The sequence below is a fragment of the Myotis lucifugus genome, unplaced genomic scaffold (genome assembly GCF_000147115.1).
Source record: "Myotis lucifugus unplaced genomic scaffold, Myoluc2.0 scaffold_11, whole genome shotgun sequence".
In the NCBI taxonomy this organism is placed as follows: domain Eukaryota; kingdom Metazoa; phylum Chordata; class Mammalia; order Chiroptera; family Vespertilionidae; genus Myotis; species Myotis lucifugus.
Genome location: NW_005871059.1, coordinates 15,983,498 through 16,007,432, shown reverse-complemented (window position 1 = coordinate 16,007,432; position 23,935 = coordinate 15,983,498). Strand labels below are relative to the sequence as shown.

The window sequence follows — 23,935 nt, the reverse complement described above, 5'->3', positions numbered from 1 at the left end:
TCCTCCTAGCATCTTTGAAAACCTCAATGAACCAACTTTGTTATTTGAGATGCTCACCCTTGCCCCCCTGCAGACGTTTATTCCTTGGGAGTGAATTGACTCTAGTAAGTAGTATAGTGCCTAAATGTTCATTATTATTATAGGTCGGTACATTATTATTATATTTAACTTCAAATGCTCAGATGGGTTCTGCCCAAGTTCAGGGAATACCTTAAGTTCATTCCAAAAAAATGAAAACAATTATTTCACTGAATATGGCAGGCATCTCAGATTTTTCCATGTAAACAGTTTTTAAATGATAAGCCATCAGAAGATGCCTGAAAGACACTTGGGTTTTGAATACTTTTAATTCTGGAAGCATACTTAGCTTCTTTACTTGCTTGAGGGTTTCCCTCCACATAACAACTCTGAATCTGGGCTTTAGTGGTTTAAATGATTCTCTGAATTTAGGTAGATTTTTTTTTTGGGGGGGGGTTGATGGGGGGCACCCAAAAGCAGAATATCCATTCTGTATCCTTTCCTTACATCCAAATTCAGTCATTATTTCATGAATGTTTTTCCCAGGAAGGATTAATTTCATCAATGAAAGCACTGAGGGAAAGGTTCCTGGATATTTAAAAAATAAAAATCACTCTCATATGTGGCTTTTAAAAACAGGGGAAACAAAGTAAAATGCACCTCAGGCAACTTTGAGAAGGGCGAGGAAGAAAGTGTTTCACAAGGTGCATTATAGTTCACACCAGTGCCCTCTGCTGTCCAAGTGGTGGCTGAGGTGAAGGTAGCTTTCATGCTATCAGAAAAGCCCTTTTCGCTAAACAAAATTGATGTTATCTCCTCTTCTAGGCTCTAGAGAGGTCAGAAAAGGAAGAGCAAAGAGTTACCAATAAGTTGGAACAGAGAGCAGTGACCTATTGAAAAAAAGGAAAGGTTATACATGAATCACAGAACAGCATAAATTGAAAGAAAGGTGAGGATTAGCAAAGATTCTGCAGCAGGTGCATGTGGCGGTTTGCCTGAATGCCAGCTTTCCACACTGCTTGAGAATTGGTGATAGTTCCAACCTATGAAAACAGCCTAAGGCTCCTTGGTTTGTCACTAAAACTTTCATCACAAACTGAGCATGGCCTACCTATCCATCAAACACTGTGTTGTATATTCTTGAGGCAGCTCTTCAGAGTAGGCCTCTTTCTTCAGAAGGAACTCTTCAGTGGCCCCTCCACCTGAAATGCTTATTCCTGTGTCACAGCTTTGGTGGTCCTATCCTGCCTCCAATGCCCTTCCGAATTTCGTCATCTGTCTGAGGTACACCTAATATTCCATATTTTGTGCATGCCCTTCTATAACCATTCCAGCTCCTACTAACTCTTCCCTTTTCCACATTACTTTGTTCACAAGTGATCTGATAGCAACCCACAGAAATTCCCTCAGACATGCTAAAATGCCACTGAATGAATAGCACCTTTTTTCCCCAATAAGAAACAGGTAAAGAAAAGAATTCTAAATAGGAAAACAAACTCAGGGGTGAAAACTCAGTGAGCAATGTTAAAATCATCTGTTCCTGAAAAACTAAGACAAATGTAATCTTCACGTTTCTGGCCCTTGAGTGATGGTCCCTAACCTGCACAACAGGAAAGTTGAGGACTGTCCCAGGTATCAGAATGCCAACAGCAGAGTCACCATGAAGTGCCCACTGCTCATAAGAGCTTAAAGATGGATGGATAGATGGATGGATGTATGGATGGATGGATGATTGGTTAGGTGGATGAATGAATGACATTTTAGGGATGCCCCTTTTGGGACAGTGCACTAGGAGGAGTGAGGAATAGGGACAATGAGATGAGGAGGGCTAGGTGCATAAGCATTTGCAATATTCAGGAGAAAAAGAAATCTTCTGGACCAATTAATTTTCATTATAATCTCCATAATTACACCATCCCTAGGGGTTGAGTTGGTGGAGAGGGGGTCCTTGCCAGTAAGAGATCATGGGGAATTTAAATAAGTGTGATTCATTTAATTATTCAATAAAATAGATATTTCAAAAGTACTTCAAAACTATAGTCTATGTAATCACTACTAACTCATAAGACTCTTGTATTATACAAGTTTAAGTATGTCATAATCTATTAAAGAATTATTTGGTTTCCAACTTCCTGCTCTACTCTCAAAATTATTCATATTCAAACAGAATCCATTTTGAAAGTTCAATACATTAACTTTTAAACAAGAAACTACTACTGTTTTTTAAATCTGTAAAACCCATATTACAAAAATCTGGAAAATTTGGTCAAATTATACTCATGCATAATTTTATTTTACATTTCATTAAGGATTACAATTTATTTATTTATTTTTAATATATTTTATTGATTTTTTACAGAGAGGAAGGGAGAGAGATAGAGAGTTAGAAACATCGATGAGAGAGAAACACCGATCAGCTGCCTCTTGCACACCCCCTACTGGGGATATGCCCGCAACCAACGTACATGCCCTTGACCGGAATCGAACCTGGGTCCTTTCAGTCCACAGGCCAATGCTCTATCCACTGAGCCAAACCGGTTTCGGCAAGGATTACAATTTAAAGATAATCAAAAACCCTGCAAAATCAGTAGCAAAATGAAGATGCAACAAAGACAAAAATTTGTAAGATATCCTGTTAAAAGTCAAAACACTGCAGTAGACATAACTACTCACACACTTCCAACTAATAGCAGTGATACGTTGTTATCTGGGGAAAAAGACACACTGCAAGCGGTAAACCAAAGTTTGTTGGGAGGATGGATGAAGGATGATTGCAGTAACAAGTCATATGTATGTCAAATAAGTACATATTTTCTTGCATGTGCTGGAGAAGAAAAGAACAAGAAAAGAGCAGTAACTTCAAGTGCAGATAAACCATTTTGGAGCTTAACAGTGGGCAAATTCCAGGTTTAAACTTCACATAAAGTCTTTTTAATGTAATGTCTACGACATCATATTTTACATTGTACATTCCTAAACCATGACATCCAGAAAAATGATTAACTGTAAACATCTCCAACAAAATTCCAAAGTATCCTACAGCAAAAATACAAGGACATTACTTTGAATTGAACAACTCTACCATTTGACTTGCTTCTGGGTGTGAAAGCTTCAAAAATACATAACTTTTTAAAGCATGTAATATTAAAGTCATCATTTTACACAGAGTCTAATTGGCTTTGGACTTCATGCTAACATTTTAATATATAAATATGCCACTTGGTTTAGCTTTCTTATTTTCAGTATTCTGGAAATATTTCACCTCAACTATACCTCAAATTCCTTTAGAGCAAGACTTCATCTTCTATTTATTTTGCCTCCGTCTCCATTCCACTGTATGTTCTGATAAATAATACTCTCTATTGATTTACAAAATCAGACTTTTGTGGAAGGAAAACACTTACTACTGATCCCTGCTCTCTTTCAGATCCCCTGTATTCCATTCCTCACCCAGCAGCAGAGCGATCTCTGTCAGATCCAGTTTAAAGCTCCCCAGTGGCTTCCCACTACTCATGTAATAAAATTCCAAAATGTCAATATGGTCTTTAAGACCCGACAAGATCTAGGATCTGACCTCCTCGATGGTTCCTAAGCTCTTATCATTTGGTCTTTCAGTTCCTTAAACTAGTTCCTGCTTGGGCTGTTTCATGTGCTCTTCCCTATACATGGGAAACTTCACATCTGCCTCCTTCTCATCATTAGGGTCTCAGCTGAAATGCCAACTCTTCCTGACACAACGGTCAATCAGCCTTCCCAATCACCTTCAAACACAAAATCATTTCATCTTCTACACTGACTTTACCCACATTTTCTAATTACTCCTTTACATGTCCCTGTCTGTCTCCTCCAACAGACTCTAAGCTCTCTAGCCTCAGCAATTAACTGGCTGACCAGCTGGCTAAGCAAAACCAGGAGAAACAGAAGAATAAGAATGTAAAGGCAACAGAAAGCTAACTTCTTAGTAATGCCAGATATTCATATATGCAGGAGCACAGAGAGAGGTCTGAGAGGCTGCTATGGTACACAAAAAAAATCTTTTTTCCCCATTGAAAATCATAAAAATGAAAATTCAAAAGGTTTCCAAAGATAATTACTAAACTACTAACCTAATTTGCATATGCTGTTATTTTAACACCACCACAGTATATACAGCATTGTACAAACAGTGCATTTTCACATGAAAGCATGGTTTCCCAACTGCTAGCCACATACATCAAAATTGGGGTCACTTATTAAATCAATTGATATGTCTACATTTCAAAATGTGAATTTTCAAATAAAGTACTTCTGCAACATCTCACCTAATGACCCTTTCTTTCTCTACATGGAGATTTAACTTTTTTAATGCTCAAAAATTATTTTCAAAAAATTTAGATTATCCCATAAGAAAAAAAAAGAATATCTTATAGCTGTGGACAGAAATAAAAGGAAAAGAGGAAAAAGCAAGAGTAGATCCAAGGATGCAAGGTGAACACCTTGTCTGCTGCCTGGGCTTTTTCTTCAACTGTCCGTGTTGCCGCCATCTGATGCTTCTCGGTCATGGATAAAATATCCTTGAAAAGATGGTCTCCTTTTCTCTATTGTTTTAAACAATAGACATAATCAACAAATAAGACAAGTACATCACATTGACAACAACACAAACATAGAACAATTGTGTGGGTCAGCGGAACAAATGGATGAAGGGGCACATACAGTGAGGCCAAAACCTTAGCATGCCAGACACTGTTTCTCCAGACAACACAAGAGTCAATGGCTGAAAAACGAACATTAATACCTTCAGAAATTCTAAAAATGAGAATTTAACTTGTATACAACTTCATAATACCCTATAAACACCATGGTGTTTTAAATCTTCGTATTTTCAAAAGTTTTTTCAGTTCAGCAATTATCTTTACTCATCTGTTCTTAAAGAGCTATTTTCCTTTCACAATCACAAACTTAGAAATTTAAAGCAACTAACAGCTCTGCTTTTAATGAAAAGGTTAATAAAAATAGCATGAGGTTATCTAAATCAAATGTGCACAATTTGGCAACACTCAAGCCAGACTGGATGATGAACTTATGAAGAAGTGAGGGGCATAAGGAAAAAGAGAAAGATGAAATTGTAGGGTAAGACCTTTATATATTTTTTAAATTGTGTATTATAGATAGCATAATCACTGTCTCTTCAAGTATGATAAAGAGCCCAGGGAAGTTCTTGGCTGATAATAGAGATTTTGAGAGCATCAGAAAAGAACAGATGGGAATGAATGGAGAAATATTTTGGGAATAGATTCAAAAGGCAATACGATATTGATGGGGAGAAGTAATCATGGAAAGAAAAAAGAATGTTATGGTTGAAAACATTTTTAAAACACTAGTCTACATTTTATTACGAGGAAGTCTTAGTATTAACTTGTATCATACAACATTTTGCAAGTTTACATCGGGGTTCATCAGTCTTCAAAGCTAACTTTAACTCATTTTCCTCTTAGTAATTACCTTAACCCATTCTAAAAATGATCCACATTATTTATTTATTTATTTATTAAGCAAACTTTCTCATTTCAGTAGTCAACATCTGAAAAGCTTATTAAATATCATATAATCTCAGTTTCTAAGTCGTCCCATATAAAAATACACTGCCACTAATTGAGTAATATAGTTATTCTGAAACTATTTCAAAAGTACTTTGTAACTCATACAATTTACTTAAGAACTAGGTCAACACATATTACATTGTTAATAAATATTTAGTATTTTAAAAAATTGTTAGCAATTACATTTAAAAAAAACACACACACACACCTGGGAACATTTTGTAACTTCCTGGGAATCAGCATCAGAGATTAGCAACCTGAATTTTACTGAAAAGCTGGAGACATATAGCCAACAAATAGCTAGTGACATACCCCTTGTATCTGTAGGGACAGAGGTGTGATACGTCGTTTTTCCCATTCATTAGGGCGCGGCTCAGGTGTGGATTCCATAAAATTGCGCTTGAGTTCACTAATGCTAGCCTGATGTTTCAGTATGTCCTCCTGGGCCTTATCCAGGTCCTAGCAATGTGTAACGTAATAAGGGGGGGAAATCCAAAAGGGAAAAAACCCAGTAGGACAAAAATAAAAATAAAACCAAAAAATAAGACAAAGCATACTTACGATTAAAAAAACATACTAAAGCAAGAAAAATGCCAAGTCTCAAAAGCCATATTATCACCTATGAATAACCTTAATGAGTCCCTCAAAATTTGAACATAAAGCAAATTTGTAATTTTTTATGATTCACATCTTAAAGGGTTCTAATGTCTTCTTTGTTTAGAATTTTTTAAGGAATAACTATTTACATTATTAGAAGGAAGTCATGGAATTAATATTCAAAATGGCTAATAACTCTTCTTTCTAATAGTTAGATTTGAATGCAGCCTATGAATTTGTTCCTGTAGACTCACCTTCCTGATTAGGGCTACTACTAAAATTGCCTTCTGTGAACATATTAAAATCAAGTAAAAATAGAAAAAGTGGACTCAGAAGCACATTTGGCCTCAGGGGAAAGCCAGTCCAAGATCATCTACCACAAAAGGGGAGTGGTAGGGTGGGCAAGGACTGATTTTTTTCAGGAAATTCCAGCAGTGGCTTTTAATCTTAAGGAATAAAAATAACAGCTTCCATAGGCTGCTTGTATTTGATCTCTCCATAAAATAACCTCATACTGGTTTCATGTAGTTGCTAAGCACAAATGTGAGGCCCAGCTGCCCCACATAACAAATGGTCCTTATACAGACAAAAATGCAAGAGTAATTACCAGGTTGATTTTTCACTGGAGTAGGCCCTGATGAATGGTATTTGTGGGATTTTTTATATTGGCCCTGAAAATTAGTATTTGTGGGAATTAAAACTAAATATTGCTTAGGAAATGGTTTTAACTGAATTTTAAACCTTTTCTTACATTTCAAAAATCATGGGGGCCACCTGTTGATTACAGCTTTCATCCCACTCCCAGAGGAACAGGTCATGCATCTGATAAAATTAGGTATTCCGTATTCATGCACAAGCATAGTTGCTCATCTATGAGCTTCTACAGCCATTTGCAAAAACTAATGAAAATCTAAAATCTTTGCATGGCATGGAAAAATGACTGTGGCTTGAGATCAGGCACATTTCTTGTATTTGTTCAAAGCAATGTTATGTATTACACTTTAAAGCATTTTAGTAAGTTATGCAAAAATACATTTCCAATAATTATCACAAGCTGCCAAAAGCAACCAAATTGATTAGTCGGATTATTGAGAATTGCAGTTCACCACTAAATACATTGCCATGTACTGCCCCCTAAATAAGGAGAAGAAAAGTTCTCGTGTGACACGGGGAATATAGTTGACATTCCTAACTGGGTGGCTAGGTTTTCTTTTTTCCCCCCTCTTTTTTGTCTTTCATTTATTCTTCCTTCTTTATCAAAGCGACCCCATTAATTAGCATACTTTCACATGGAATACTTTAATTGAACCACATTCCTAACTGCATGGATTTTAGTGGCACCACCCACCCACTGTGGACATACATCGACAGTAAAATGATTTAATGCCAAATCAACAAATATCTGTTCTGGTTAATGAATACTAAGGATGGAAGGATGGGATCACATTACTTCAGATTCCATGCCCTGAGATAACCCATTAGGAGAGAATAAGTTTACTTAAGGTTAATGGATAAGAACTATTCATCTGATGAAATAGAACTTGTTTTCCCAGTTGTCACTTTGAGAACTTCTAGTAAATATATTCCTACCTAAGCCACTTTAAAAGAACACAGTCAGACTGGTAACATGCACTCCCGAGTTGGATTTTCCCCATGCATTTCATGCGCTGTGCTTGAAAAATGTTGCCAGCCAGCCTGTGAGTGACCTCCCAACCATAGCAGCTTGGCAGCCATCAGGACAGTTGTTTTCTTAAATTATACAAACCTCCAACATTAAATTGCTATGTCTGACATAAATATTATCCCCTTCTACTCTCAAGGAATTTTTCTGTGAAATTAAATCACACACAGGGGGAAAAAGCAAATAAACGTAAGTGTATCAATCAGCAAGCACCAGAGTTGGATAGTCTAAGACATTACTAGTAATAACAATTTTAAGAACCTAAAGCCACAACAAGCAAAACTGACAAATAAACCCTGAAAGTGCATCACCCCACACAAGAATAATGGCAGGCAGCAGCCACCATGTTTTAATTTTGCAGAAAAAATATCCACCTCCTCCAGCTGTTTCCTCTTCTTCCATCTTCGCCTGAAAAGTCATACAGCAAGTGGCCAGAAACAGAAGTATTAGTGGAAACTCTACCATTGGTGCAAAGAAGTTGTATTTGAACTTCAATGGTGAACTAGCATTACCAACCTTTATTGCGTGGCCCTCAGAAGATGCAGAACATTAAGCCACGTGGTCTTTCTTCACCTACAGTGTTGTATAAATGATGGAAATGATCCTTTGCAAGGGTGGAATGGAGAATGGAAGCTTCACTCTTTCTCAGTCCCTAGTTTACATGCACTGCTTTTGAGTATTTTTTTTTATTACTCAAGAATAAAAATCTGAGAGTGTAAAAATGGCATAATTCAATCAGTTCTAATTTGAAATGTCTAAATCCACTGGTGATAACGGCAAAGTAAAATGATGTAAAATTTGGCTTTCCCTTTATATCAGAGACAAATATTCCCTATTATTCAGTTTTTTTACACAGATTTCTTTCCTTGGTGGGGAGGGAATTGGTTTACTTTGCTACATTCATGTTACAATGGTAGGTATTTAAAAATACTCTAAACTATAGCCACTTTTCTTTCATAAAATACTTTAAACAATAATCAGTTTTCATAGTTGGACAAGTCTCAGTATTTAACGTCCCAAAAGAATAAATTTGTAAATTTAAAACTAGCATAAATACTAGTGACTACTGACTAACTCAAAGACAGGAATGGCAAGAAAGAAAAATACTGGTTCTGATACCAAAGGAAAATAGTTTAACCTTTACATGTTAATTGATAGCAGGATCATATACATATCATATTCAAATGACAGTGTCAAATCTGAGAGTTCAAAATGTTCTTTTTTTTTAAAAAATGTATTCAAGTATTTCTGAAAAGTTAGCAAGAAGCTCAGAGTATCTTTTTTATCAGAAGGTAAATATTAGACACAACCAATAATCTGTTAAGAACTATCTTCCAATTCCTGGGTCAACACTGAATTCTCTAAAATGTCCATCTTTCACATCCGCAGGTACCCTTTCAGATTTGCGGCTTCTCAATGCCTAATCATAGTATTATCTTCACATTTGTCTTTAGGTTTGCTCTAAATTACATGACTTACTCTATTTATTGATAGTAACCACAGGATACTAAGACACTAAGTCACCAGACCACATTTTACAAAACAATCAAAAACATACTGCACACGTTAGCATGGACTGACTAGCAGTGCAGAGGTAGTCCTATAAAGAGGTAAAAATCTTCAAACCAGACATTTAATTTTAAGAACACTAAGAGGCCCAACCTTAGGGCTATATATTCTAAATTTTCAAAAGGCCTTGTTTCATTTTCCATACACATTTGTTAAAGAAAAGATATTTTCCTTACAAAATACCTGACGGTGACTCTGTCACATAATTATATGATTTAGAGTTTTTAAAAAAACTCATACAAAATAAAACACTACCTGAAATTCATCTGGTCTCCAAATGCTACAATCATAGAGAGACAAGGAGTTTCTGAGATTAGAACTACAAATGTCAGGAATAAAGGAATAAAGATGCATAAATTCAAGAAGAATGAGCTTGGCTTTCTAACAAAAGAACTAATAGAAACTCTACTTATACATGTCAATTACTGTCATGGCCACAGCATCCTAAGTTCTTTTTTTAAGACCTAGTAAGGTTTACAGATATTTATAAAAGAATCCTATAACTTTGCTTTAAACTTAGAATGTATGGAGCTCTCAATGGATATCAATGAAAAGGAAGTTGCTTACACTTATTGCTCATGCACTGAAATATCTGTGTGAAAATGTGCAGCTCATACTATATTGAGGGTAATCAGTGGTAAAGTTTATGCACATGTTTACACTCTACATTGGGAGGGGTACAAGATGAAGTGTAGTTTTGTGGACTGCACAGACTGAAGCTTATGTTGGAGTACCAACAACTGCTTCCTCTTCCTCTGTTCTGTCATTCGAGTCACAGTCATAAGACACATGAAAGGACGTGGCTTTGGCCTCCAGGTAGCAGAGGGACAGAGCCAGAGGAAGGGAAAATGTGAGGGAAAAGGGCACTGACTGAGAAGCAGAGAGGAGGAGCCCAAAGATGAGGATGAGGGAGGGAAGGAATGAAGGGGAGGTGATCGGAACATAGTGCTGGACGTCAGCGGGGAGGAAGGAGACCCAGACCTTGGGGAGGCTAGGGAAAGCAAGGTACCCATCTTCATCGAGGAGTGAGGGGAAGCTGGGTGGGAAGCATTTACAGAAACTGAAGGGAAAGTACCCAAACTCAGAATCCTTGTGGTCAGCCTCTTTTAGAGGCTTCTCGTGGGTGGGAGGACAGTCAATCTGAGAAGGGGCTACAATAGGATCCAAGACAGAATCCAGGACAGCGACGTCACAGTCCCCCTGCTCTGATGTTTCCCCTGTGGAAAGGAGTTCTAAGCTGTCTAGTGTGATTTGGTCGGCCTCCCCAAAGGGGTCTTCCTCCGAAATGTCTGAAAGCAAGTCCATTTCAGGGACTGGTAACAGGTTTGGGGAAAGACATGAAGCATAGCGGATGAGCGGTGAAGGTGGGCAGATGAAAACAGGCTGTTTTCAGAAGCAAATCCATGGTTGAATGTGAAATTACACGGATACATTCAAAGGAGAAATGGAGGCAAAAGAGGAGAGAAGAAATAAGTAGTTAGTGAACAATCTTACTCAAAAGTAGGGATTGTATTAACACAGTGTGGTTAGAAAATGAATTAAATGATCCATTTTAAAGAGGAAAACTGAACTACTTTGATCATAAAATGTATAGATATAGACTGACTTAACTACTGTTTTCTGACTGGTTGCAAATAGATCCAATGAAACTCAAACAGCATTATTACTTTTAAACCTGGTTGCTGACAGACATTCAAAGCATTGGCAAAAGGCCAACATACTCAATCTTTTGCTGAATGAAGATAAGAATTTCCTTTGGAATTTAAAAGAATTTAAAAAAAAATAACGATGTATCAAATTAACCAGGCAAAATAGAACAGAGACTTCAAATTGCTCAGCTCTTCTGTTTCAGATATAAGGAGTCACTCTCCTAGGTGCCTCATCAGCATAATTATTAAAGATTTTGACAACTTTTCAGCAGTTCAAGGATACCTTGTTGGGTGTAATTTGTGCTATTTTTAACTAAACAATTTTTGAACAAGTAGTTTTTGAAATATGATACAAATTCTTTAACAAGGTATGCAGGTGATTGGATGGCACATGCTACCTGAAGCCCTTGTCCTTGTGGCATAAGGGTCCGCATGGTCCCCCTACCCCCCTCAATGCTGAGAATTAGAGGTTGAATTCCAGAGAACTGACAGCTACTTCATCTGGCAGGTTCTTTATGAATTCATGCTGCATGTCTTCAGAATTTTCAAAGTTAAAGTATAGAGAATATTATAAATCCACAGAATGATTTCATTTGTGTGTGTGTTGCTTTGTGCAGATATAGAAAAGAGATCTGAAGAACTCAAAGCCTCTTCAAATCAACTTATAAGTGACTTCACTTGCCCAAGGTAACATAAATAACAGTGACAAATTTGAAAACATAATACAGGGTACTTCTCTATTCATTATGGTGTATACACAAAATAAGGTCAAAAGCAACACGCCATCTTCTCACTGTTCACAAAACACTTACCCTTGCTTAAGAATGTCTTCTTTATCAGTTATAGATTACTAATGAAAAATAATATTTTTCATAAAGACCATCTTTGCTCATTTCAAAAAATGTAAGTCAATGTGATTAAAATAATAATACAGGTTATACTTTAACATTTACTTGTAACAAACAAATATAAATTTCAAATCATCATAGCTTTTATCATTTGAGGATTTAACTAAATAGAATGATTATGAAGAGTTAAAAATTACTTACTTACATTAATATAATTTACATTGGAATATTTTGCTTTGAACACCACTCAGAAAAAGGTTAGAGACCCTGTCCAAACAAGCAAGAGCCTTCGCATATTTGAAAATTTGGAAATTATATCAAAAGAGAACATACATTGACTAATTTTAAATATTATTTGAGTTCTGAAACAACAAATGCAACAGATAGCCTCTAGTCTAAGCACACATTTAAAATCACATATTCTACTAATTCACCATACCTTTCCTTCAGTGAGGTGCACATGTGGGGCTTTAGTGGGGCTTCTGAGGTCCCTTCTGCCATCCCCATCCTGTACTATGGCAGTGCTGACAACTCCACGGCCATATGCCGACACCTCCCCAGGGCCAGGAGAATCCTTCATAAGACTTTGGTCCACAACACCAACTAGAGCTAATAAAGAATGATCATTTGGATTACATTAGGACATGTAAATGGTCAAACTTTATGAAACTTCCCCCTTTTACACAGATAAGCAGGCAGCATGTACTCAAAAGGAACGTTGCTAGAGCTCTGAAAATATCAACGTATCAAATAAACTAATTTTTAAACCTTTTTAAAAAGTTTATTTATTAATTTTATTTTTTTATCCTCACCCAATGATATTTTTTCCATTTATTTTTAGAGAGAGTGAAAGGGAGTTGGGAGCGTGCAACCGAGGTAAATGCCCCTTGACCAGATCGAACCTGGAGCCCTTCAGTCTGCAGGCTGACTCTCTATCACTGAACCAAACCACTGAACTCTAAAACTATTCTGAATTTTAATCCGTTAAACTACACAGGCTCCTAAAACAGTTTTTTTAAGGGTATACTCTTATCATGGAATCAGCCAGCAGAAGGAGCTCTAAGACCAGCTGAAATGAGAGTCAAAGCAGTGTCAGAATCACAATGTAAGCATTATTTTAATTCTCTAGGATATCTTTGATCTTATCTGAGATTATTTCTGAAACAAATAATTATCTATTTATTAAAATTATTTGCTTCAATAAGCTTAAAGAATTCGCCCATAAAAGAACTTTAATTTAAATGCCATTTAAAATTGTGACAAGATAGTAAAGGTAGATTTTAGGGAATGAATTTCTGTTTAATAGTTTTTATTTCTCTAACGTCCCTCCTGAATGCCTCAACTTGACCTAACAGTAAATCTAATACACAGACACCCTCCCACTCAGCAAGCCTGGCCCTTATGTACTCCCTTCATCTCTCCTACAGATGGGCAGAAACATAGATTGTGTTGCAATCCGTGTCATATGGCAAATCAACCCAAGATGGCCTCAGATCTCAACAAGGCAAAGTGAGTAGCAGTTGGCAAAGCCTCTGTCTATCTGTAGTTTCTCCCTCAACCACGGGAACACCACGGAGGTCATTTTACTTGTATAAAAAGTGCTTGACTGGCTCACATCCATGCCCCCAGAAAAGCCCAGTAACCACAAAGGCCTTTAGGCTGCAAGCCTTTGGAGGGCAGGGACTGTATGTGATCCACCACATTGAACTTGGGAGGCATCAAGCACTTCTAACCCATGTTTTACAAGAAACCTTTGATCTACATCCCTCACATGCCCTAAAACTTCCTTCTTCCCCAGTCTTTCTGTTTTGATCACCCTCATACTTGTTTGCACCTAGCTAACTCAAGCTAGAAACCTCAAAGTCTCTTCCTTCACCCCTCAACATCTGCAAGTCCAAGCAAGTGCTGGATCTATTCTAAATGTGGCCAGTTCTTCCATCTCTATTTGACCACCCAGATCCCTAAGGACTCATGCTTTCAAAAGCCCACAGAATGTTATAAAATGAAATCACATCTTACATTAAGAATAATTATTTTCCAGGTGTTTTTTTATAAACTTTTGAGAAGATTTTCATAGGTTTCACTTGGAAAGTACACAGCTATGAGTAATTATTTTAACTTATGATTATGATTTCTAAGCACCCCTACACATACTCAGAAATTATTGCAAAATGGGAAAAATTTGACCTAGAAATAGTTTCAGATAAAGTATCAAAATTTTAATGAAATTTAAATTTATACAATGATGTTGACAAAATGTTGACGCTGCATACTTTTTAATTTTAGACTGCAGGGGAATTTTTATTTTGGGGGGATTTAAAACAATTTTTTTAGGTCTTAAACACTTGTAGAACCCTGAGAAGCTTGTAAGCCCCAGCCACTGAGCTTAGGGTGCCAAATGGCTGACTGGACTACTATCACCCAAGGCAAGACCACCATTAGTCTCATCTGGACTATTCCCAACCAGTCCTCCTGCTTCTTCTCTCATCCTCTAGTGATTTTAGACATTGCAAAGTTATTGGTTTAAAAAAAATTAACACTGTGTACTTATATGCTTGCACAAGTGTGTACACACACACCAAAAACAAAACAAAACAAAACTTTCAGCAATTTCCTGCAACACCTAGAATAAAAACCACATTCTTTACCATGGCGTGCAAGGCCATGTGTGACCTGCCCCAACCTACCTCTCCCCATCACTTACTAAGCTCTGACTACACTTGACTTCTTTCTGTTCTGGAATGTAATAAGCTCTCCCTAGACCCGCTGCTCGTGCTACCTGCGATGCTTTATCTCCTGCTTTACTCAAGGCTGCCTCCTACTCATCCTTCAAATCTCAACTGAGATGGTTCTTCTTCCTCATATAGGCCTCCGTTCCCAGATGACCCAAGTAACTAGTGTCCCTGATTATTATATTTTCCATTTTCATGAAATCCTTGCTTCCCCTGCTCTCAAATACATCTCGGTCATAAACTCTTTTAAATGACTGCTTTGCCTACTTTTTGGGTTGATTTTCCAATCTTGGATTCTCACTGTTCTAAAACAACTGTTCTGGATTGACTTTTATTTTTATATTTGATTTTAGATATCATATTAAATTTTATGTTCTATGTAATCACTAGAAGATTGTCAAGCCTACACTAGTCTAACCTTACTTAAAAACTAAATAGGAAAAAGAAAACACAACACATGTCAACAGCAACAAAAATGGTATGCTAATGGAGAGTGGTGGGAAAAAATAAAGCTCAGTACCAGGTTACAGCCTAGCTTTGCTTTGAGGAGGAAAAAAAGGGAGACCATAAGCCCTAACCAAATAGTTCACTGGCTATCTGGTCCTGCACTGGCATGAAAAGCCTTCTATTTTTCACAATAACAATAATCCTTTGATAACTTGCCCATCTGATGAATTACAGTGCCCAGAACACAAAAGGAAAAATAATGGATTACTGTGCCATGTTTGTGGCTTTTACTTGTAAAAATCATTGTTTTCAGATACAAACCTATTACAACCCTCTGCACTAGTTGCCCATATAAGATGGTACATTTCCTTAAGCACGGCTGATATACCTCATAGAAAGCGCAGTAGTTTACTCTTCTTTATAAACTGCAAAATTTGTAATATAAGAGTTATAAAGCCTCATAGTTTAAAACAAAGGCTGAAACAGACAGCATTCCAGAAAGAGGAATGATTTCTCTCAGGGCATTAAACAATACTGCCTGCATTTATTCAGCACTTGCATAAATTCTGTGTAGCAAGGGGCAAAGTTTGTGAAATATTTACATGAATGGGAACATTTTTCAGATTTACTGGAAAAATGTTCAGTTGCCTATTAGCTAAAAGTTATATGGATAGCTATTGTACATTAGTAATTCACTAAGTTTAAATCCCTACATTTGGAAATGTGGACATTTATTTGAACCAACTTTATGGTCACCTTGCAATTTGTGGGTGGTCTCATAAAAATATACTAAAGATTCTTCTGAATCAATATTTAATAATTATGTATACAAAGATGCCCAACAACAAATCCTGGGAAGTATCTCCATGTGTATGCCTGGTTCTGTTTTCCAAGTTTATTCCTGGAAAAATAGATCAAGACCCGGGGGTGTTTTTCCTTCACTGAGGGAATATTTTTATCTATTAGCATATTGTCTGTTTCAGATAATTATTTATAATATAGTTGTTCAAGTTCATATTTCAGAAAGTTATCAGTAATAACAAGCAATCAAAAGATTTTTGCTAATAACAGTAATAAAAGATAATTTTTAAATTTTATATTACTACTTTTGTATATGTTTTGAGATTAATCAACAAAAATGTTGAAAAGCTACTTCTTCTGGTAGAAAGTCATCCATATGAATTATTTTCATTTAGGTAGAAAAAATTTAAGTCCTTCATAAAGTATTCTAATATAAAATTAACCTTAGCTTTTTTCTAGAAAACCTGCTATACTCAAAATTAGGGTAATAAGATACATACATGTTTGAAAGGAAGCAACATCAATTTATTTCCATGTATAATTTATATAAAACTACAAATATGTAGCTAATTAGAATTCCAATAGGAAAAATATACAAATTTATACACTCCCCATGGGTGAAAGAACAAACGAATATATTATATTTCCTTTCTTTTTGTTAAAACACTACGGAAAACAGTGTGGAGTTTCCTCAAAAAATGGTTTCTCATATTCTGGAAAGTTTGGTAAGCTTCAGTCAGAGTTTTTAAAATCATAAAAATCTGAATGTTTTAAGTTCCTTTGAATAGAAGTTCAGATGTTACCACACCAAAAACCTTTGGAATTACATTTTTGCCAAAAAATAAGCCACATAAAATACATCTGACAATTAAGTCAGACCAGTAAAAATATGTTTGTCCACCATCTCATCAGTGAGAACTCTTAGCGAACATTTGTGTCCGCTGATAATGCAAAAAAAAAGCATTTAGATTCAGAATGACAACTTCAAATCCTACAAAATTTTCTTGTGAGTATAAGAAATGAAACTTTATTTACTCAGAATAAAATGGCTATTCCTCTAGGGCAGTGGTTCTCAACCTTGGCTGCACATTAGAATCACCTGGGAATCTTTAAAATCCTGATTTCTGGGCCTCATCCTCGGATGAGGGTAGCTGGGCCTCGGAGGATGAGGCCCAGAAATCAGGATTTTAAAAAGATTCCCAGGTGATTCTAATGTGCAGCCAAGGTTGAGAACCACTGCTCTAGGGTATTACTGGGGGCCTTATCAACTAGATCAACATTCTCTGATCCCACTGGATTAGAAAGGTTAATAGAATTCAAAACTGTCATGAACATCTTTACCTCCATCTAGAATCCTGGAGGCCCGCTTACTAGATGTGCGCTCAAAGTGTGGCGCAGGCCTGTCAATGAGGGTGCTTGCCTGGCGGGTCTGGGCTTGGGTGCGGCCGCTGTAGCGGAATTTGGACCCCAAGGTCAGGAACTTGGCCTTTGGTGGCTGCTCTGGAGACACAAGCCTGTAGTGGGGAGAAAAAGGAACAAAATTAGAATTTATGAATTCTTTATTAACTTTAAAACTCTTTTAATATCTCATTTTATTAAGCATGATTACTCAATATTAAAAAATGGATGACTAAACTGAAAAAGAACATTATTTATATACCTTCCTATATAAGAGCTTGATGATAGTGAAAAGATGAATAAATCCATATTCATGTATTTATGAATGTTTTCCTTGACATGAGCAAAAGTGCAGCTGTTCTCAGTGTTTATCAAAGGCTATTTATTTGTATTAGCTTAAATCATTTAGATAAACACATATGTCTGAATTCTTGCTCCTAGCTGTAAGTGCCAAGTAGCAATCCCCTTACTCTTAGTAATTCTTAATATTTATGTCTATTTTTCCTGGGAAAGAACATCTAACAAGGAATCTTGTTCCCATGAAGAAGGCAGCATGCGGTGGATATGCAGAGATGACTAACTTCCTTTCTTGCTAGCACAGTTCTACTGCTAAACCTGGGTTCATAATGGATAAAGTTAAACTTAATGTCAAATACTCCCATGTACGCAAAAACATGTTCTTAGTAAACGAGCCAATCTTGTCTGGCATACAACTGAAATTTCCTCACTTTCACTGTCTGATCAAGAGTTGGCAAAATATCTTAAAAAAATAATCTCAGCGCTCTTGTGGAATTTATTAAATATAAGAAGGCTTTAGTTGACAATTCCACAATATGGAGAATACTACCAAAATTTTTCCTATCATTCTCCAAGAGTGAATCTTTAAGAATTACTTAGCATTTCAAGTATTCTAGACCTTCTGCCCAGTGTTTTAGAAAACTTATTCTGCTAAGGAAGCAATGAAAAAAGTTTCAAGGAAAGGTAAAGCTACATGTAATAATACAAGAGACTATCCTCCATTAACTAAGGATTCTCAGTAGTCTTAAACATTCCTCCCCCTCTCCCCAAAAAGTGTTGGAATTAAACTGATGAAAGAACTAATACCCTCTGGGCTCTCTTGATTTTAATCTATTCATGTATGTAAAAGAAGTGTTTCTTTAAATCTTCCATTTTCTGCCAATAGACTTTGAAAGGATATATGTCACAGTGCAAAAGAAGGAAAGTCATTAACTAGAGGATTTTTATTTTGTTTTAAATTGAGATAAGATATTTCTTGCCTGACACTGGTTGACCACATACTCAAAGCATTAGCTTGCAGATTAATTTTCTGATGATAAAAAAAAACACCTTAAGTAATTAAGCTTCAATTAAATAGAAACAAACATCAAAACAAAAAAGGGGCTGACTTCACCACAGACATTTATTAGCTCTCTTTAAAAGAATTTTTTTGGTGATTTAAGTCAATGGTAATATAAATAAATTTTCTAAGAAAATGTAGATAAATTGACAAAATATTTCAAGACTATCACTTCAAGATCAGTTTATTTTCTTTTTATGTTACTTTTATTTTCCATATCAGACCCTACCTTCATAAGAATAACATCAAAACCACTACAAGGCATCTATCATTTCACCTTTGGAAATTTAAAAGCTATGATAAGGGGCTAATCACCAGAGTATTAAAAGTCTGGTGCAAGATTATCTAAGTAATAATGTATTACAAAGGAATCCAACTTTTACATATTTTATTGCTTAAGTAGTGTATTAACATTTTAATTTTATAAAATTCCTGTCATTACAAATTAATATTAATGTTTATCTATGGAAAATGAACATTATAAGAAAAATCCACATACCAATTGCTAAATCAATCATACATTAACGAGTGCCATGGGTTCCCATAAAACTCTCTATGAAGTGGCTGATGACGTTAACTCGCTTGGGATTAATTTGGATTTGCAATGCCAAAGTTTAAATGGCAGTTTAATGTCAAGCTAGAGAACCTCATGTTACTCTTGTTTACACACCACCATCACCACCACCACCACCACCACCACCACCAAAAAGCACTGAGAAAATAGCAGAAAGCACACCAGCTGCAAACTCAGTTGGGAAGTCTAGCACCGTGGGCATACTGGTGGGTGCCTGGAGCCACACTACCTGGGTCTGCATTCCATCACACCGTTACCATGTATATGACTAAGAGCATATTTCTGAACTTCGCTGTTCCTCAGTTTCTCCATATGTAACGTGAAGATAACTGCACCTGCCCCATAAGCTATGTTATAAGGATTCATAAAATGAATCCCTGTGCAGCACTAAGAATGGTGATGGGCTATATTAAATGCTCAAGCAAGGACAGCGGCTTTATTATGTTCTTGTTAAACTAATATTAGTCTAGCTGAGTGGCTGTCAATCAACACAAAGATCTGTTTATGGCTTCAATCTGAAAGCCATTTTTTAATTCCTAAAGAAATTATTTCAATCTTTTGTGATAAACTAAAACAGAACAAAATCCACTGATCAGATTCAAAGCATTCTGCAGACAAATTATGATTTTCCCTTTCTGTGTTACATACATGTTTGTGAGAAAGTTATATAAAATTTAAAGATATAAAAATGCTTTTAATTAATCATTATCCCAAAAGTCTGCAGGAGCAAATTGGTCTGCTTTTAAATTGGAGTCTATGGTATGCCAGCAAAAATGAAGGCAGACAGTTCAGAGCGATGAGTGATGACAAGGCATGGCCAAGGCAACAGAAATAGACACAAGAGTGGACTTTGCAGACAAAGGAGATTTGACACTGATAAGAGCAAAGAGCCATAATGGAGGGTGTTCCTGCATCTGCGAAACTCTCCACTACCACCTCCCAGTAAGTAAAAGGTACCACGAGCTATTTCAATTAATTTTAAGCTGTTTTCTTTCAATTACCTGTAAAAAGTATGATGTTCCACACACACTTTCCATAGCCTTTTCGCAGCCCGATGGTTCGGCAGTTTGAATCCAATGGTACTCTCAAACTGTTCCAGCTAGAATAAATAAATCGGCATATTTATTTAAGAGTTCATTAGAAGCTACTAAAAAACATGAATTACATTTTCTCTAAAAAGTAATTCTACTTGAAAAACTATGAGTACATCTAATGTAATTTATACAAAATAAGTATTTCATAGACTGCAATACTAGTTTCTATGAAAAGCAGGTACATAACTATTGACATAAACAATGTCAATGTCCACCAAAACTAATTTTACCACCTTCCTATTGATCTCCACTTAGCTGATTCAACAACAAAAAATTAGCCCCCACAATGTGGCAGGCACTTACTATCTTCCCTGTTCTGTGAATCTGTGGCTGTTGCTTGTGTTTTAGCAATAGGAATATATATGCAGGTTTATCACCAAGAACCTGACCTTTTTTTCACCACAGAGAAATAAAGAATAGTTCGTTTTCTTAAATTCAGTGGAAAAGAATTCAGTTAGCTCATGGCCATGGAGAACATGGACAAAGCCTAATCAGATATGCCAAGGACTACATGACATGCTTACCTCTGCAGGTCTAACTTTAATGTAGAAGTTACTGCGCTTATAGGAAATTTTCAAGATTTTCGGCCAAGCAAAACGATTGATTCTCAGTCTGTCCTTGTAAATGAGGAGCCCATTAGCACACACACCCAGCTTGATGTCCACGCCTTCTGAGTCCTGCCAAGCATAAGCATTTGACCACGGTTAGAGTTGTGAAAATTATACAGATCAGGAAGCTCATTAGCTCCTCAAACCATGACTAGGAATACCAATTTAACAAGTTGGATTTAAATTTCAGTGACAGCACACAGGTTAATAGAAACGGTAGGACACACATCTTAAATCTACTCATCTTCAGGGATTAGGTTTGATTTGCCAAAGAAGTACACAACATAACTACAGGACACAATATTCTTCAAAAGGCATTATTCATGTTCCTGAGCTCAGGCCTATGAGCTCACGAGGAAGGAAGGAAACAACACGATTTAGGTATCCTGAAGATATGAGAGCTAAAAAGTGTTTGCCAAGAGGCAACGCCCACCCTTGGGGATACATAGTATGTTGGCTTAAAGTACATTGGGCCTTTTACTTTAGTAAAACTTATCTCAGGTGGATTATTCTAGCTAATAGCTATTAAAGTTGCACCTATATTCTGTAAAACAACAATCCCTCCCAGGAAATTTCTCTTCTAGACTGACAGTGTTAAAATGTTTGAATTCTTTCAAGTAGTTATTCAGTAATTCCGAATGCTGACATCCAGTTCTTGTCATAGCATATTTCTTTGGCTGGCATATTTTAAAGGACTGCAGGCTATTCTTCAATTATTAATATTGTTTTCTTTCCCCAGTGTTTTAATTTAGAATAGATGACAATCTAGAATAATCACAAGCCTGAAAGATTTTAAACTATCAAAAAAGTTTACAGACAAGAGTAAAAAATTGGCTCCTCATGTTTCTAGTAGTGTTGAAAACCTAATATGCACAATACTCAAAATGTACAAATTATTGTTTATCTTTAAGGGAAAAACTAAATCTCATTCAAATATGTAGCATTGAAGAATATTACTTAAAGATATTCACATTTTCTAAATTCTCAAAAAGCATGCTGAAACAAACACTACATTTAGTCTAGGTCTCAATTCAATACAACATTTTGACTGTCCTGTGACTGAGAACAATGTAACACAATTTATATTAGTTTTTTTTTAAAAAAATAAAAGTACAGTACTAAGTAACTGATGCCAATTGCTTTAGTTGCTGATATGTGAATAATTCATATATATAAATAAAGTTACATTAGATCACCTGAGGAGATTTAAATATCTAATCTATAAGGTTCTTTATTCACCAGTGTCCTGGCAGCCAAAATTCTCTCTAGGAACAGAGTAAAAAGCGGGTGAGTCAGGCACAGGTGTCCAAGCAACTTGGCACCAGTCACAAATGGTGCTTTTGCCAAAAACGTCACTGGCCATGACCGCAGGAAGCAGGCTGGAAGATTGCCCAAGACAGCATGTTCTCACCACAAGTAAGGAGGCAGCCCTCATTTGAAACATTGAACAAAGCCATCTCTCGTCTGAAGCAATCTTTAGACAGGACACTGAAGCTATTTTATCTGACTTAATAATAAACAAAATCTGTACCCAAGTAAATGAATTGATTTTTGGTTGTTCCACACATTGTTTTAGAATTATCAGTATTTGTACGATGAGAAATTACAAATAAAAGATAAGAAAGGGAAAAACATCGTATTTGACTTCTGACATTCAACCTCAAAGTCAGAGAAATAAAGAAAAAGGGACCATCTCCTCTGCTGTGCTCACTGCCCCCGGAAGCTGCCCCATGTGGGTATCAACAGGATCCCATGCCCACTGACTTCTGCGTGGTTCAGCCTAAGTTCGTCAAGAAGATCAGAGAGAGGAGGGAGGGAGGGGGCGGTCAGGGTTTTGAAGATTCCCTCCCTGTATGGGTGCCATCTGGCTGGCTGTGTCCTTGGCAATGACAGCTCCTCTCTAGATGGCCTTTCCACACAAATCTCTCCTGAGTCCTGGCAATCACCCTTCGGATCCAGAGAGGGCTGGTGCTCTACTACCTCAGAAGTATCGCTACTCCTCTGGTTTCCCTGTACCTTTGTCAAGATACCTTTTATTCAACACCCTCCAACTTGTCCTAACATGAGAGAGCTGTTAAAAACTCTTCTGATAATAAAATATTAATTAAAAGATGTTTTAAATACAATCTCAAGACAATGAAAAAGTTAAAGGCACAAAAACTACATGAAAGGTTCTTTTAAATTGCTATATATCCTTTTAAATGACTACAAATATCTTGTTTATCAAATATTATCTGAGTCCATCCGATGATTAACAGAATGAATGAATGTTACTTTGCATAATCTCATTTTTAAATCCGTGAGTTCAATTGCGCTAAGGTTTTTTTAAATGTTTATTTATTGATTTTAGAGAGACAGGGGAAGATTTGTTGTTCCATTTATTTGTACATTCATCTGCTGATGCTTATATGTGCCCTGACTAGGGATCAAATCTGCAACCTATCGGGACGATGCTGTAAATAACTGAGCTACCCGCCAGGGCAACACAGGTTTTTTTTTAAAACAAGAAAACGTATCAAAATATTAACAGTGATTGTTTCGCATAAAGAGATTTCAGTGATTTTTTCCCCTTCTGTTCGCCTCTATTTTCTATGATGAACATGTATTACTTTTATAATAAGGAAAAATATTTAAAGAATAAAAAAGTCACTGAGGAAAAAAGAGAAATTTTCAAATATGAAGGACTATTAACACAAAAGCAAGAAGAATTATTCTGAGGACTAGGGAGGAAAGATATCTTCGGGTGGGGGGCTTTCCTGGAGATCTCACAAATCCTTTCATCTGGGCTTCCTATGCTACATTTAGGGATTGGCAGGGTCTTTTAAAAGCAGGCTACCACAGCTTCCCTCAGCATGTTGAGTTGACTCTGAATATATTTCCAAACCCACCTTTCACCTTACCTCTTGTTCTCCCCATTAAATGATCATCCAAACAAGGATCATGAAATAGGTGACATTTATTACTGGCACCCTCACAACCC

At 36.4% G+C, this 23,935-nt stretch overlaps 1 protein-coding gene across 15 annotated transcripts in view; it reads right to left on the bottom strand.

Moving 5' to 3' along the window:
• Positions 1–23,935, bottom strand: part of EPB41L2 (erythrocyte membrane protein band 4.1 like 2) — a 191,330-nt gene that overhangs the window by 26,446 nt on the left and 140,949 nt on the right. For 6 of the 15 annotated variants that reach the window (XM_014451934.2, XM_023750281.1, XM_023750278.1 and 3 more), the window contains exons 9-16: positions 20,872–21,024; positions 20,255–20,352; positions 17,266–17,438; positions 12,384–12,553; positions 7,963–8,025; positions 5,913–6,059; positions 4,494–4,595; positions 679–846 (exon numbers count right to left, since the gene is read on the bottom strand). In XM_014451934.2, the coding sequence (XP_014307420.1) occupies positions 679–846; positions 4,494–4,595; positions 5,913–6,059; positions 7,963–8,025; positions 12,384–12,553; positions 17,266–17,438; positions 20,255–20,352; positions 20,872–21,024 (1,074 nt within the window). The other 9 variants (XM_023750279.1, XM_023750280.1, XM_023750283.1 and 6 more) reach the window with 7 other exon arrangements.